Below are 18234 nucleotides of genomic sequence, written 5' to 3' on the forward strand. Positions count from 1 at the left end.
TATGTCTGTATTACCATCCGCTGTTTTCATTAAAATACGCTTATCCTCTTTTAATACTGGCATCTAGCAATTACAGCACAAAATAAGCACACTAGCTCATAGTTCTGAAAAAGTGACATTACAAACCTCCTACAAAAGAGGGAGTGTGGTCACTATAAGGAGATTCTGACTGTCAACAAAGCGGTGATCACTTGTCGCTACTTACTTGGTGGGTAAGGTACTGCTGTTCTACCATCCTTCCCTACGGGGCGTTCCTCAGACCCTACTGCAGGCATTTTTGATGACCGAAGAGCTGGTGATACAGCCTAAAAGCAGAATAATTACATACCATATTAAAAACATATGAAATATTAAAATTCACAAGCTATTAAAAATTCTTAAAACACTCTTAATGAAATTCACAAAAACACAAGAACACAAACTGTACTTTTCTACTCTCCCATCCTGCCCCACTATGGAATTTGGATCTCTTTTTCACCCTCTTTCAATTCTAAATCCAAAAAAAGTCTCTGAAGTATTTGTGTTTGTACACACACACATAGACACATAGAAACACACAAATGTATCTGTATATACACAAATCATAATCACAAACACTGAGCTTGAAATTCATGTGACTACTCTTTTTTCCATGTTTGGACTACTCTAAATACGAAGAACTGAGGTAATACTGAGGGTATGTCACTAAGAGTAAGAATGCCATCAACAGAGTCTACAGGGTACAGGTGAACACATCGCAAGTTTTAAAGCAGGAAGAACGTGAGGTTCACCCAAGCCAACTTAATAGAAAAAGGTAATTTTTTTTTTGACAAAATATTTCTCTGGTAGATTGGTATATTAACGGTGACATCTTAAGTGCAGTTTTTGTGAAACCACAGAACAGGGAGAAACAGTAAATAAAGTGGCGTACTTGAAAAGTACTGCCAAGAACCAGGAATTACAGTTTTAAGCCATATTATCTATCATCAGTCAGCTTAGGATCACCTTTTGTAACAATATGGCTATTAAGCTTAAAAAGAGTAATTATTCAAATTTCGATGAGTCTTGTGGTTGTTCCCCCCCCCCCCCCCGGTTATCAATGTAAATCAGTTTTTCCTTGTGTATTTCCTGATTTGTCTTCTTTGCACAGAATAAACTGCTCATAGACATATAAAGAAACATGCTTCCAAGAATTACTTAAATAAATTTGGATTTATTTTTCCTTTGTGCAGCTTCTCAAACACGGTAAAAGAACAAATCATCAGTCAATGAAACTAAAATCTTTCCCACAGCTCTCAGAAACACAAACTACTGACACTAAACTAAAGACACTCAACTAGATCTAATGCACTCAAAAGGCAACTGCATTGCTTTACCTGAGGAATTACTCTTACAGCCTGTCTCTGCAATGACTGAGACAGCAAGTTAGTTGATTTTCCTCACAGTATACAGGTTCTCTTCATGACCAAAAAAATGTGAGATGACACAAGCTTTGACATTACCTAACTGATACTCTAATATTCCCGAACTGTACACAGTGATGATTTCTCTCTTTTGCAGATCTCCTTAAAGGATACGTCTGTTTGCTTTCAGTTATTCCTGGTTAAAAAACAAGCCTGCCCTGGAAACTGTCCCTCCTATCTATTAAGAGATAACTGCTCCCCACTACAATTACAGCATCTTTCTTCTGATTTTTTTTTTCCATTTGACAGGGTTTAAATTCACAGAACACTCAATCAAAGACTTACACCAAGCTCATCTTCATCTGAATTATCAAATATATTGTCTAGATCATGAAGTGACGGTGCCAGATCTGTCACCTGTGTGAGGCTACTAGAGCCTACTCGGCTTGCAGCATTGTCTTGCCGGGTATCTATCAAAAAGAATGGAAAAAATAGATGAAAAATAGCAGCAAACTTAAAAACCACAAAATTGCCTTTTTTTTTTTTTCAATTATACTTCTCACTCTAAACAGGGAAGAAGCAAGGATCACTGAGGTCCCTTTTCTACGATGTAGACTAGAAATAGCTTTGCAGCCAAGTTTTAAGCAAAGGTGATTGGGAAAGAACAAAGATAGCTACTGCTAAACTTTAATATTTAAAAAAATATGTATGTTGTTCTAAGAAGAACAAACAGAATCAAGCTCCATATCAGAAGCTGTCTGTAACTTTCATGTTATAGTACAGTGTTCAGTATACGTTTTTTTTCTTTGGGATTTTATTGTGTAGCTTTGAGTATTTTTGCTTTGCAGAATGAATTAAAGAGATTTTACTCACCAGTCTTAGGTGCAGAACTGAAAATAGACATGGCATCTTTTCCATCAGGAACTGGTGTAGAATGACCTGTTGTGGGGATTTCCTTGGTTCCAATTCCATCTTCTGACTATACAAAAAATCCAAGAATTTTTAATGGATATGAATTCAATCTATATAAGACTGACTGCTGTATTATTGGCTTTCCTATGTCAAGCTAAATTCAGGGCTTTTGATTCAATGTTTTGAGAAGTACAAAACATTTTAAGAAGGGAACAGAACACAATTGTCTGCTGCTTGTCTTAGTATCAGGAAAAACATGAAGTAACATAGTATATGATTTACAAAGGATTCCACACACATCAGATAACTTCAATAGGCAGTACAGAACATTAGCCACCTTGATTTCTTCACAAAACACATCTAGAATTTTAAGTGCAAATTTCATTGTGGTGAGGTGATATTTCAAGCTCAAGAAAGTAAGAAAAATGCCCAGCAAGTCCTTTTGTCTCTACAAGTGAATATAAGGCTTGAAATATTTTATTTCTTGGCTTAAATCTGGAACATGCAGTGGTCAAGCCAAATATACATAAAGAGTAGGCGTTCCTTGCAACAGCAGTGTTTTCGTCTAGAAACGGGTTCAGAGGGATGCCAGCAAATGCTGGTTCCAAAACACCACACTGAAACGAACCTTTTTCCTGTGTGCCTGTGCAAGAAAATCCCTCTGAGCATGCCCTGTGTAACAGGTTTGTGTCTTCCTGAGAGCTGTAGAGCAAATAGTGTGCTACGGTACTACCACCCCAGCGAGAACATTAATGATAAAAACTCTGGATTTATGTTACCTTGTTCTTTTTCAAAGGATCTTTTTCCGCCCCAAGTTTGCATTTTTTATTGCCAGTGAAGCTGTACTTTATGTCACCATCTTCAAAAGTGTAAGGGTCACTAGCATCTCCCAAGCCTTCTCCTGGTTGTTGTATTAGAGGCAAGGGATCAAGATAGTTCAGTGTCTGCACTGGTTTCTGTTCTTCCAAAATTTTAAACCGTTTATTAGGTTGTGCTAAGAGCCTGGAAGTAAAAATAAACAAGCAAACAATGCCACTATGAAACAAACCAAGCATACCTTTCGCAGCAGAGAAAAACAACAGCTCTTAAGATCTGTAGCTGTCACACAAAAATACAGCCCATGTCTCACTCCATCCTTTTTGATATAACAGAAATACATGTTTCCTCAAATAAAGGATGCATTTGCCTACACTTAGTATCAAACACCCCACTGTAATAGGAACTTCTACTATGGGACAACGAGAAAAGAGTGAAACTTGTCACTAAATCAATATTCTTTGAAGTACGTACATATAACCTTTTCAGCCTAGCAAGTTCCACAGTAATTATCAAAACTGATACTGTCATAACTAAAAAAGTGTTCTTCAATTAATTCTAGCTTAGTCATTTTCATTAACTACTCTTTGGTGCATTTTTTCTATGCATTGTCAGAATGCAAAACTCAGCCTGCATGTAATTAGTTCAGATACTCAGGCTACAGTTGATATGAAATATCTTTGCATAAAAGGAAACATAAAAAAGCTGAAAACTCTGTAACATTAGGTAGTTCACATTCCTTAGTGAAGAAGACACTACGTATTAGAAGCTGCAGCATTTCTAAGAGATCAGATTTTACTAATTTCTCTGTAGACAAAGCAGTCTGACAGTGTTTGCAGTTTCAATACCACAGAGGCTGAAGCTAACAGTAAAGGTCCTATCCTGGCTTCGCAGTACTGATGCCATTACAAAAAAGAAGGCTCATTCCATAATAAAGTATCAGCTGCTACTTCTAGAAAGCGTGTGGTACAGTGCAATTTTAAAACCACACAATTGCAGAAACCGCACTGAAGTGCCTCTCCAGTGCCAGAAACAGCACCTCACTAGCTGAAACCAAACATGTATATTGCTGTAAAGTTGCAGAACTGAGCACAGATTTTGTTTTTATAAGCTTATTAACTCTCTTCCATTTGCTCAATTATTTTGATATAGGTTACAAAAAAGATTCCTCAGTTGTTCCAATGTCCAACAGAAGGCCAGATATGAAAAAACAACGCGTATTACAACAGCACAATTCTACTTGAGTACTTAACGTTAACTCCAGCACATGTTGCCTTTGATGCTACAGTGAAGCCTTCTACCTGTTGCAGAACTTTTATTTGGGAGCAAAGAAATCAGATGAGAAAACTGCTATTAAAAACCTCTCTTCATTGGTTATTTTCCTACCAAACATCACTGTCACACAAAATTAGCAGGGAGAGGTCCCGTCTTCTACACCCTCCTCATCCCTACGCTTTTGATATCACAAGTGAATTGCATGCTTACAACTGAAAGCAGAGTTTCATCGCTGTTTAATGTAATAAAACCAGCATTCAGACCAATCTTCACTCTTACCTTTTCAGTGCAGTGCTGTCCGAGTTGACTTCCATCTTGGAATCATACCTCTCACATGGAAGATCCGGTGGCCTGAATTCTGGATCATCGCTCGGGGGGACGCTATAGGTCCTCCACATATCTAGTGACTCATTGTTCTGAATTAACCCACAATATAATGCTGTCTCACTGACCTCTGCCATCAGAGGTAACCTCGGTCCAACAAGAACTGTCCTATCTTCTAAGCTGGGCAACGGCTGGAGCTCCAGCCCACTGCCGTAGAGTGCTGGGTTTACAGGTACGGAAGGAGGGTCCAGGTTCTCTGCTTCCTGACCTCTTGGCTGGGGGCTAAGTGTAGGAGGCAGAGGGGAAGTAGGGGAATGGGGTGAATCCATAGGATTCATATTAATTTGCTTGCTTGGATTTCTAGCAGGTATAGATAGCGGCTTCTCGTACTTTCTGGAATTAGGGACTTCTAAAGAGGGATCCATTCCTGCTAATCCCAGTTTCTGCCCTGACGTGTCCTGCTCCATGCACAGCTCTTCAGTCACAGAGGGCCGATGGTGAAATGGCATCATGGGCCTTTTTTGCAGTTTATCTCCTTTTTCCTGTCTTTCTGTTGTTTTGTGCTTTGAAGAGGCGGGAGGTGGCAACGACGAAGATGACGATGTTCCCACACTGAATCCTGGTTGATTTATCGTTGGGGGACGGCTGGAACCAGCAGCACAACGCTGTTTGAAAACCTTGTGCCTGAAAACAGAGACAAAAGCAATTCAGTTCACGGTTTATACAGTTATCTGATCTAATGGGAAAAAAAAAAAAAAAAAAGGATAGCATCAAGAATCTGGATTTATTCCTGATCTTTTAACAGATTTTGGAAAAGTCACATGATCTGCACCAGACTGTTCAACCCAACTTGGCTGCAGCATCTCTGACCTATAAAATGGAGAATGACAGTCTCCAGAAACTAGAATTTGAAGCAAAGAAGATTTAATGTTTACAAAAGCTCAGTACTGCTCAGATCGGAACGTAATGACAAAAATAAAATAAAAATCAGGCTACTGTTTTCATTACCCTGAAGAAAGAGAGCCTTTCAGTAAAACGACTGCTGTGGAACTACACCACTGCTCTTGTACTCTGTTGAGCATCTGTTACAAAAGATACAGATCTGAATTGTTTTAGTCCACGGACGCAATATGCAGCAGAGTGCTTTCATGTCAGTTTCCTCCAGGTCAGGTTAAATAAGTAAGTATAACTGGTCAAATATATATATATATACATGCATATATATACACACATACATATGAAGGAAACATAAATCACTCCATCCCTATTTTTGTTTATAAACTGCAATATCTAGTAAAGAAAAAAAACCACCTTCAAAACATGTAATATGCTTCTTATTCACAAAGATGAAACTAGTGTCTTTCAAATAAGGTAGACTAGTAGACTGAAAAAAAATCTGCTTTTATGACTTAGTTATGAAAACATCCAGGTTTTACAGTACACAGTGGCTGTCAAATTGTACAAAGCACAACTACTTGTACTACATCTTTTTCCTGTTTCCTCAGATGGTTATCTATGTTGTGTGGTATTGTCCTGACTTTATTTGTGTTTGTTTTCTTTGTGTTAACAGGAAATGTTACAAGTTCTCTGTGCCATAGGTCGTCCTTAGATGCAATCACCCATAATGCAGACCTAATGCCCTAGTAACTGAAGATTTGCCTTAAGCACGTGCTTACAGCATTTCCTTGAGCTGATTTCTCTATCATTCACCACATGAATGTGACCCCAGAACTCCATGACCCCGGAAAATTTTTTTAGATGGTCTGTTACTCTATGCACAAAGCTGGTCTACAGAAGATTGAATTTGCTGCTACCTGACGATGCTTTAGGGCTCCATATTTAAGATCATATCTTCATATTTATGCTTGCATTTATACACTACACGGGCACATGTGATGACTAAACAATTATATTCATATGACCGTAGCTGTCCAGCTTCTGCAGCTATACAGAGAACTGCATGGCACACATTTATTGCTGTTTGAAATCCGGTTCCTCCTTCACCTCAAACATAATGTTTAGATTTCCCTGTAGCTGTATTTACTACCTTCAGCATGATGTAGTCATCAGTGGAGGTGTTAAGAAACCGTGTGAAATGCAGCTGAACCTATCTATAGATTCAGGCTTCCATTACTGGTTCCCCAAGCTTTCCAGGGAAGTCTGGACTTCAGTTTTCTACAGAAAACGCTTGGTATCTCGACGAAACATTTATCGGTTCCACATTCTTAAGCATATATACAGCCAATAAATAATCAAGAGTAAAGAGCAAGGCTGCAGAAGAGCAACGCTTTCACTTAGAATACATCACAGTCTGTCCAGACCGAACACTCTGCCCTCTGCATGACACACAGTTCCATTGCATCCCTTTATCTCTTCTTCTAAATACACAAAAAAGAACCTGCTTCATGAGAAGTCAAACACAAAAGGTACAAGGACACAATCGTGCTTCATTTCATTTTGTACAATGGAAATTTCTAAACAACAAACCTTCAGAGATCCGGAGAATGCTATATTCCTAAATTTCTCTGACAGCCAAATCTATACAGGAAGCTCTACAGAGACTGCTGTGCCAGGTAACACATTTAAAGATTCGGTGAGACAATACATTAATTTTAATATCACTAACTACAGCGTTATTCTCAAGCTTGCCCTGCTATTAAAAGAAGAACAATAACAATAACAAAACAGCTATGCCTAAACCAGCCAAAAAGCAGAGAATCATTTCAGCCACATCACTGGCCACTGCATTGACTGTTCCAGCACAGATCCTTCTTGTAGTAGTAAAATAAACAAAACCAAAAAACCCCAAAGCAAACAACAAGATACCAAAGGATTTATTCAGCATGGCAGGATCAGTGTTTCTATTTGAAAAGCCTGAAGGATGAGCTCATTACAAATGAGAAATGTTTGAGTGATTCTAGTCCCCACTCTGTAGTCTGGGATCATTTTTCCACTTAAGGTGGAAAGTGCGGCAAGTGGACAATGACAAGAGATGCTTATTAACCACCTGAATGTGATGTGCAGAGTTTTGATATTCGTTTCCTCGTTTTGGAGCTAAAAAATAACACACTTTGAAAAGCACGCCTCTGTTTGAATCGAACATGCTCTTTCAATATGAGAAATGCTTACTGTCTTTGAAGCTCACCTGGAACAAGAACAACTGACTCTTTGGACTGGATCCACAAAATCCCAAGAAACAGTATTGTTAGGAACTTCCTCTTCCAAATTTGCAGTTGTAATTTGACTCCTCCTGAAGAATAAACAATTATTTTAGTAATCATCACCTTGTGTAAAACAAAACTTAAAAAATACGCCTGCATAAATTCACGTTAGCCTCAAATAAATTACTTTCTTCTACTTCACCTTTGAAATAAAATTTTGTATTTAACAGTAATTCCCTCTAGTACACCTAGAGACTCACAGTTTGATTTGTATGGGAGGATGTTACCAGCTCTAAAACAGTTAGTTTTGTCTGGAGTTTGTACACAAGATACAAGGGCCAAGCAATTTAAACTGCGTCTGAAAATTCTTCTGACGTATCCAATGAGGAAATTGTATGGAAATACTGAAAAAATAAGGATTTTCAGGGCACATCATGCCATGAATAGACTTTAAAATTCAAGGCATACAATACTAACAGAAATACTTTACCATACCCTTATCGATTGGAATTTTAGTCTAGCATATGTAATGTAATGCTTCACAAGTATTACCTATAGAGTTCTAAATATCAAACGTATATTCTTTGTTCTTCACTACTTGTAGTCTAGGTACTAAAACTGGAGCAAGAAACTGCATCATTAAATCTGAAAACATCTAGCTGAAGGCACCTACTACAGATTTTTAACCTCAAAGCCTATCACAATTAAGATACGCAAGTGCAAATACAATGTTAATAGTGTTAGGAGTTTTCAGCTGAATGCAGTAACAAATTTTCTTTGATAATGCTGTTCTGCATCATTAGCTTTGATTAGTGCCAAAAAAAGTCTGTCAGGAATAGCATTATCTAAGGCGCAATTATTAAAATTTAAACTACATATTATGTGTTATTAATAATAAAAAAAACCAGGAGTACTGCCTTACTTGGACTGTGACCTGTTGAGAATGCATTCCTTCCAGACACGGTGAACCATATGATTGTGAAATTTTGGAGTAATCTTGCTTGATTTCTTTGGACTGTGTACACTGACTGTCCCCTCCTGTACAGCTGAATGGCTGATACTGCTCTGAGAGCATCCGCTTTCTCCTGGAATACAAATTAAGAATTAATGTTAGCGCATAATTTATGTATACTATTTGAAAGCAAGAACCATTTTTTTATACTCAAGATAAAACCTCAATGAAGAAATGAATGGAATAGTGTTACACTATTTCTTTAAGTTATGCTCGAATTGAAATATCAGAATCAAAACTTGCTTCAGTAAAACCTTACAATTTGGATGTGTACATTACAGAAATTGTTCAAAAACTGATTAGTACACACTAGCAACGTAGCATGTGAGGTTCTCAGTAATATTGCATGATTATCGAAAAGATAACAAGTGAAAATATAACTCCAACAGTTAATAACCTGAAATTTCCAATTTACATTCCACACTTCGTTTCTGTCTGTCTGTGATGCAGAAACTTTATCAGTTATTGATAAATAAGCAGATGTTTCTTTCTCTACTATGAAATATGTTTTTGTCATATTAACGGAAGTCTACTACAGTCATCCTTAAAAACCCAAACTGGAACAGCAGAGGGAGCTTTAGGCTCATTTGGCCTGGCAGCTGAGTAACGCTGTATTCTGTGTTCTGGATGGAAAACTAAGTAAGGATATGCCGCATTTTAACAAGGTCAAATCAGTGTACAGAACACTCTGTCCTTCTGCCTGACTCAAATTAAAAAGCCTTAAGAATGAAATGCTAAAAGTATTCACTGCCATACATCGCTGCATCTAACAATGCGGTTCTGCTGATTTCTACTAGGTCACTTTTTAAAATACACCTTTTAAAATTGCACACAAGCTGCCTAACTCTCCATCTTCTCTCATTCTTCATGCTTACGGTTATTTCCTCCACTCGGAACTTTCCTGCTTCTCTTTTGGCAAAGAATTCTAATAAAAAGGAGGCAGTCAGAAACATGTTCCCAGACATGCTGAGGCCAGAGGCTCTGACAATTTGTTTCACTGGCTTTCAAGTGTTTTACTTTGTTTATGAACATGACAGATTGGTAATTAAAAAAAAAACAAAAACATAAAAACTGGATCAAAACTTCAAGAATTAGCAAATCTGCCCTCCTTTTCAGGAGGGGCTGTGTATATTTAAACAAACTGCGTGAACACATACACGTTGCGTAAGTTAACAGCAGGACAGTTACAAGTGGTGGTTAGGCAAAAATAGTGCAATGGAAAGGGGGGGATAGGAGGTAAAGGAGGATAACTAATGGGCTACCAGAGCTTTGAAATTACATTTGAGTGCATTAACTATTGCTTTCCAAAATTCTGTAGTATGTTTATACACATAGTGCAGCTAGACGTGCCATAGCACGAAATGGCACTTCGCAGCAGGCACAAACATTTCGTTCTCATACTCTGACACTAATTTCTAGCCATGAAAATCACTGACAAGATACGGGAACACACACGTACATCCAAATAATTGTCATATAATGGTGTAAATACAACAGGAGGCAAACAGCCACTCACCAGTGGTCACTTCGCAATCCCACTGCTGCACTTTGTTCCTACACATGAAAAAATCCCGTTCCCTAGTTTCAGTGGCAAATTGTTTTTTTCCATACTTTAGACCCAATCATATACAGTATGCTTGGTAGAGACCTGAAGAGATCATCTAGTCTATCCTGTTTCATCCCTGATCAAAAATTGAATTGAAGAAAGGAAAAAGGAAAAGCAAAAAAAAAAAAAAAAAAAAGGGAAGAAAAAACCCCCGTGCCTCTCTGCTAATGGTAGCTTCCCACCAGCCAATTTATTCTAACACTTAATTATCCTTACTCAGAGAAAGTTTTTCCCCATGTTTAGCCTAGATTTGCTTTGCTCTAGTTTAGATTCATTACTTACTGGTTGCAGAGAAAAGATTTGTCTTTTTCCCTTTTATGTCTCTGAAGACTGTTTCACTGTCTCTCCTTCAAATTTCTCTTCTCTAGACTAAACAACCTCAATTCTTTCCATCTTTCCCTGTGGGCCCTGTTTGCAAAATCTATAACCATTCGTACTGCACTTTTCTGGACTCCATCCAGTGTGTCCACATCTTTGTTTAATAATGGTGCTCAAAACTGGACATGGAACTACAACCACATTTTTACCAGTACGGGGCAGAACTGAAGGATTATTCATGTGCCTCAGATTAACCCCGTTTATGTATCCCATTTACCAATTCCGAACAGCATGCCATGTTTTTCCAATCCATTTCTCCGATTTGTCAAGGTCTTTTAAAATGGTAAATGATACAATATAATGGAATCCTTTCGTTATTCACTGGGGAGGCACCAGTTTCATATTGCCCTCCTAAACAACAGCAGAGATCTGACAGAAATTGTGGGTGCCAGATCAAACAGTATGAACATTTTTTAGATGTTAATAGCTTACAAGCATTGAACTCGCTTGTGATGTTATGTAAATTTCACAGGGATCTGAAAAATTTAAAAATACAATGGCAATTTTTCACATTTTAATCTGCATTAGATACTTTAACAATCTCTAGATTATTTAGAAGTAGATTGTCTTGCTTCAGTTACTTACTAATAAAGTAACTTGCTTTTCGCTTATTTAAGCTATAAATTGCCTTGAAAAACACTATTTGAGGTGAATTTATATCTCACATTCTACTTGAGTAGAATTATTAGCAGTAGATACAGCATATTTTTTATTGTATTCATACACAAGCACTGTTCATAGACAAGTACTTCCATGGCAGTGGAAATGATGATGATTTTCCTGGGCTTTCCATTGAGATCGATCCTCCTCATCTGACAGAGGTATCTATTAAGTGCTAAGCCAGCCCAGTAGCTCCCTAGACCTCAGCGAGGGTATTGAAAGGGTTCTTCAGCCCCATCTGGGAGTTTACTCTCCCAGAAACTCGCAGGAGCTTCACATCTCTGACACATCTACTGCTCTGTCGTGGCAGACACTAATCAATGAGTTCAAAAAAGTACCCTCACATGTACTTAGTGTTTTGCAACTGCTTCAAATACTTTCAAAAATAAAGTTTAAATCCATTATTCTGCTCATGTACTTTGGGCAGCATGAACAGATGCTCCTTGACAGATGTGTATTGAAGATTCCACTGCGATAAAGGCTGAAATGTTTCTGAGAGGCCTCTGGCAGAAGGCTGTCCAGTGGGGAGTGGTCTCTAGTGATTTTGCTAAGTGAGAAAATCTGAGAACTGAGAACTCAATTCCAAAAAAAAATTCATTTGCAAAGCATAAAGCATGCCATTGCTTGTGAAATCATTATTAAGAAAAGTTACAAGGCGATTGAGAGAAAGCTGGGGGAGGAATGTGGATAAATACCTGCTGCGGAAAGCAGAGAGGATACCAGCCAGTGGTACCCGTTGAAAGGAGATGAGGCAGTGGGCACAAATTGAAATACAGGAAATTGCATTTAAACATGAGAAATAACTTTTTCTTGTGAAAGCAGTCAGCCATTGAAACAGGCTGTCCAGAGAGGCTGTGAAGTGTCTGACATTGGAGATACTCAAAACCTTACTGGACGATGTCCTGAGCAGCCTGCTCTGCCTGGCCCTGCCTTCTGCAGACAGACTGGACGAGATGATCTCCAGAGGTCCTTTCCCACCTCAACTGTTTTGTGATTCTGTTAGTAATTGGCAAGTTCATAAAAAGTATGTTCAGAAGACAAACTATACAGAAAATATTAGCTGTAAACATGCCTTGAAAACATTCTTTGAACAAAAGTCAGTTTCTTTTTTTCCTGTATCAGGTAGTTCCATTTTTTCTTTTACTTCATCATCTTAGATGTTTGCACACAAACATACATTTGACTCCTCTATTCCATAGTCCTTGTTTGCACACAAATGTATGACTCCTCTATTCCTTAGTCCTCACTTGTAACTGCAATCCTGAATTTGTTGCAGCATAACTACCCCAACAACAACTAATGTGAAGATCTCATCTGTATCGCAAATGACAACAGACTGTATATTTATTTTCATTTCTGAGGAGCAACAGAATATATGTATTTATTTCTAAGAAGCAAAATACTGAGGATCTAGCACCCTATCTACCAAATATTTGGATAATTTCCAAGATTACAACTACTATGGATCCAATCGCTTGAAAGGGGCATACTCCTCCCAGACAAAATAGGTATAATGCAGGTATAACGCAGCGCTCTGTGTGCCACTTGCAGATGATGCAAGCCCCTATCTGACCCCATTTGGGAAGCCCAGCTCTCTGTCACCAGTTCCAGAGACTTGTGCATTTCTTTTGACTGGCCTCTAATTAAAACCCAACTGTCGTGGGTAAAAAGAGTAGCTAGTATTTGCAGATTTTTATTACACCAACACAAATAACTAGTCAAATGCTCTATTTCTAGCTCTGTACAAAATGAGCTACATATCCCTGTATGTTCACTATACCCTTGTACAACAATGAATCAACACTCTCCTCCCACCATGAGCTACACAAAAATGGAAGAATGACTGCAGCCTGCTGAGCGTATTGCTTACCCATAACAGCCTGCTCTGGAGAAGTGGGTGGAGTGAGTGGCATCCCACAGGTACTAGCAGGATCTTTCATGCTTCCAAGTCCCTGCTGTCCCACATTTATATGGCCTCCAGTATTGGCAGAATTCTGTGACATGGGGATGTCACTCTGGGAGATGAGAACAAAGGCTGAAGGATATACCATCCTTACACCACCTACAAAGAAATGGAAAAACAAAAGTCTTAAACATACCATATAATATTCAGCAGCCCTAGTCCCTTCCACTTGATTTCAATGTCAATTAGACAAAACTTATCTGAAATACAAAGAGCTAAGGAATTTCACATACTAATAAACATTCAACCCTCTACAGCCAGTACAGGGAAGAAACAAGTAGCTTGATAATGTGAATAATAGCATGTGGGATACAGGGAGTAAAGAAGCTTGAGGCAAGATAACTAGTCAGATGTTCCAGTGTCAAGAGAGCTACAAGAGAAGATAGGAAAATTATAATAGCTGTTTCTGATTAATTAGATTTTTTTTTAAGCATGTGGAAGAACAAAATCCTTCAGGCAGAATACTGAAACTTACCAACAATGACTTCAACTGCCACAGGGAAATCGTTGTCATATCCCAGCTCCTCTTCCTCTTTCATCCCTTCTTTTTTCTTCAGCACCATAGGGTAAAAATACTGCCATTCCTCCATCAGCTTACGCGTTGCTGGGTCTGACATCTTATATGACTGGCCCGTGAGTGTACCATTCAAACCATAAGGACTCACCAAAACTGCAAAATAAGAAACAACAGTGCCTACAGTATGTATATTTCACCCATATCAGCCATTCTGTGCCTAGCTTGACTCACTATTCCATTTGTGTGCTGATTTAAGGAGCTGTCTTCAGGGAAAAGCCATTGCAAAATCAGGTAAGGTCATGAATTTAAAGCTTTATGACACCGTATTAGCATACTTACTGAGCTAAAAAACATTTTTTTTTTTTTTTTTTTTTTGCAGTTTAGACTAATGATATCAACACCAAAGTTATCAAGTGTACTGGAATGACACTCACTATGGCAAAGGGATGGTCATATATGGAAGTAATAGGAGACAGATACTCAACAATACGGTTTTTACCAGAACACATGGTACTCGGGCCTTCTCAGCATTAAAAAGGATAGAGACAGCAATACCTGAAGAAGACTACAGCCATGACAAACAGAGAAAACTAGTTGCTCTACAACAGATACTTCTATTCAGACTCAGTTTTGCTTTTAGTTATATTTGATTGGAGAGACTAATCAACTTAACTCACTGAAATAAAATCTTAAATGATTTAAGTGTCTACACTTCTGCCAAAACTTCACATTTTGTAATGAAACATTTTTCAACAAAATTTCTATAAGCACTCATTTTCTAATCTCTGTGTGTTTCTTTAATGTTTAACTTTATAAAGATCTCTTGCTTTGATTACTTTGAAATTACAATTTCAGACTAATAACAGTATAACTCAATGAATGAATTATTCTAAATTTGGGGGGTAGAGAGCTGCACTGCAATTGCATCATGATTTTAAGAAGCTGTAACTTAATTCTGTAAAACCCTAATTTCTTACACTGGCAAATATATAATCAGACTTTTCATTCTTTCTTATGTACCTTCATTCCTCCTTAATATTTGTATTCCTGCAGTATTAAAGTTATGGGTTTGAACCCACTGACCTAGACACCATGCAAGAAAATGGAATCAGTGCACTCACGTTTTAAAATAGTAAGTCCTCTAACAAAAAATATACACTTCTTTTTATTTACTACATATGCGTACTTTCAGAAACAATATTAATGAACAGAAAGCTCTGGAAAATTTGCAGACCATTCATGGCTAGCTATAGTTTTGAGGTCCTAACGACATTTTGCCTCATTGTCCACAATTTTCTGAAAATAAATTTGAGCTATTTGAAGAATTCCTTAATTTTATTTTAATTCATCTCTGAAGATAACATCACCAAGAGCCACACAGCAGTGAGGATAAGCACATAACGTTCCCAAACTACCTCCCTTACCTTGGAATGGCGATGGTGAGGACTGGGCCATATGGATATGCTCCTCGTTGATCAGGTAGATTGGCTGGTGTTGAGCAATCTCCACACTGGTGCACACATTGCTTTCCCCATGAAGAAAGAATGTGAAGGCACATGACAAATGTTCACTGGAGATGCAGGGAGACAAAAAAGAAACACGTTTAATTAGCATGTTAATGAACTCACAGGAGTGATTTCATAGCCTCAGAGGCCAAACTGGCTCAAAATACACTCTTAGGGTTTGTCACTTGTGGCTACTGAGTGCAGGGTGAAAGACTGACCGATGACCTTTTACAACAGAATGACCTCTCCCTGGACAGCTATTTAACAGTTCTGGCACCTCTCTCTAAGATGCGTTTTCCTGCCTGTTTCAATTAATAAGATCATTACAAACATACAGGCCTTTAACCAGGATTTAAGAGGTAAAAATAAGGGTCTTCAAAAAGAAAAAGCAATTCTTCAAAATTAACTCTGAAACTGATTCTAGCTGAATGGGAGTAGGGAAGGAACAGGAAAGATGTTTGTACAACACCTCATGAGAACCTCCATTAAGAGAAAATAAAAGCACTTGTTACAAGAAGCTGGCAATGTTCTAAAATGAACAATGGATCAGCTACTGATGATTAAACTTGATTTAAAGTGAATGCTATTTAAACCTTTCCTACTTAATTCTACCCATTAAGTAACTCTCATCACTGCCAACTATTTGCCTAAATATCCCTTGCAACAAAGTCACAAGAAAAAAAACGCACAACTGTGTTTCATGCTTTTTATCATTGTGATCAGTGAAAAATTTACAGAGCTGAAGTGGTAATGACGTGGTGATTTTTCAGTCCCATACAATAGCTGCACGTAGTTTTATAGCTGCTGGCTTTGACACAGAACCAGCCATCATTTTCAAGCCACCTTAACTACCTTGACCAAAAAGGATTAACACAGGCAACTGCAGCAATTCCGCTTCAGTATTTAATACAACCAACTGCTCAACTACTGTCACTTATTTCTAAACAAAGCACTGATGGGCTGGAACAGGAGGCTGTTTGCATCTCACTAAATCTCGGTATGATTCCACACATTGTGTAGGACAAGTTTTCACCCCATAGCACAAGTTAGCCATCTGTAAGCCTCAAACGTTACCAGAGGAAAACAGAAAATGGTCAGCTGAGAAAATCTGGAGAGAAAATGTTCCTTAAGTGAAAGAGAACAGCGAGACTTCCTTGGTGCTACCATTCTGTACCCAGCGGCACTTTGGGGCATTTATTTAACACTATGAAATAAAAGGGTTTTGTACATTTCCATCTTTACAAAGGAAAAAAATTTCAAGTTATTGCACATTATCATCAGTGTTGTAGAAGTGAACTGCACATTAATTCCTGGGAGGTGAGGAACAAAATGCGCCCAGGTATTCCTACCTGTCCATCTTTCCTGCCCCATGTTAAAGGAAAAACCAACGAACAAGAACGGATTGTGCACATCCAAGAAACACAAAAATAAAAGACCAACTATATCATCAAAACCCGTTACTTCCCTGACATACGACAATAGCCTTGAATATAAAGAAGATCCTACTAAATCAAAAAGGCTGAGAAATCTGGTGTAAGATCAAGCGGGAGGATAATCTCTGCAACAAGTTCTGTGTGCAGCAGGTCAGCCTCTCTAAAGGAGAGAGCAAAACTATTTGTAAAGGAGTCATTTTCAACTCCTGTCTTTAGGATATTACACAGAAATCCTCCTGATTCTGCAAGCGTCCTACAGTGTTTGCCTGTGAAAGTCTTGCTTGTCTTCTATTGAACTGCAGGAAAAATAGCCTTCTGGGACCACACAGGGACCCTTTCAAGCCTCTTGCAAAGAGGTCTGGCATGAACAAATCACGTGCCGTCTTATGCAACAGTCACAACTGACCATAAACACTGTCAGAATAAGAAATAGACAAAACCAGAGTTTGAGAGACAAAAGATGACTTTGTTTTTCCAGGGAAGGGAATACGTCTCACTAACTTTTTCAGAGAATCAGCTAACACTGAAATTAATCATTAAGTTCAGAAAATGAAACAGCTTCAGATAAAGAAAACGAGCATCCAACTAATTACAGACCAAAAAAATACCCAAATACAGTACTAGGTCCGGTTTAGTTTCCCGAAACCACGGCAGATGACAGAAGAACCGCACCAGCGTGGCCAGCAGCACACATTCGAGCTGTGAAGGACAGAGCACGGCCAGCACGAGGCACGCACAGAGCACGCACGGCGAGCACAGAACCCGCCAGGCACAGCTGCACCCTGCTGCCCCTCCTGCTCCTCTTCCTCAGCCTTTCTCCCTCCTCCTGGGGTGGCCCCCAGCACCCACGGGAACACTATGCTTCCTCCGGTGCCAGCATCGGTGCCACAAGATCAGCTTTCAAGACAAAAATTGTAAAGATCAAGGCCTGGGGACTTCCTACACTCCCAACAAGCTTCTGGCAGATGCTGAGTAAAATATTTACTTGAGTAACAAATAGGAATTTTATTTCAAGAAAATAGTGTCGGCGCCCGGTGATGTATTCCGCTCAGGCACGTACACCCCAGCCTGCTGACATTCCTGACTTTAGCACATTTCACACAATTCCTTAAATACCAAGCTGCAGCAATCACCCTCGCTGTGGACAAGACACATTGCCGAATGAAATTCACGCAGAAAATTTACCAACAGCCAGGCTTCACAGGCAGACTGAGCTCTCAAACTCTGCTTTTCAGAACCACCTCAACATACACCAAGACCTACGTACTTCAACCTAAAGCTCTAAAACCC

The 18234-nt window shown here is 38.7% G+C and overlaps 1 protein-coding gene across 4 annotated transcripts in view; it reads right to left on the reverse strand.

Moving 5' to 3' along the window:
• MED13L (mediator complex subunit 13L) overlaps positions 1 to 18234 on the reverse strand; it is a 190348-nt gene that overhangs the window by 37226 nt on the left and 134888 nt on the right. For all 4 annotated transcript variants that reach the window (XM_083804562.1, XM_083804565.1, XM_083804563.1 and 1 more), the window contains 10 exons: positions 15431 to 15576; positions 13965 to 14159; positions 13397 to 13588; positions 8793 to 8955; positions 7855 to 7959; positions 4665 to 5393; positions 3074 to 3296; positions 2256 to 2361; positions 1728 to 1852; positions 206 to 305 (listed from right to left, as the gene is read on the reverse strand). In XM_083804562.1, the coding sequence (XP_083660688.1) occupies positions 206 to 305; positions 1728 to 1852; positions 2256 to 2361; positions 3074 to 3296; positions 4665 to 5393; positions 7855 to 7959; positions 8793 to 8955; positions 13397 to 13588; positions 13965 to 14159; positions 15431 to 15576 (2084 nt within the window). The remainder of the gene's footprint in view (positions 1 to 205; positions 306 to 1727; positions 1853 to 2255; positions 2362 to 3073; positions 3297 to 4664; positions 5394 to 7854; positions 7960 to 8792; positions 8956 to 13396; positions 13589 to 13964; positions 14160 to 15430; positions 15577 to 18234) is intronic.

This window comes from Anser anser, assembly GCF_964211835.1.
Source record: "Anser anser genome assembly, chromosome: 18".
Taxonomy (NCBI): Eukaryota; Metazoa; Chordata; class Aves; order Anseriformes; family Anatidae; genus Anser; species Anser anser.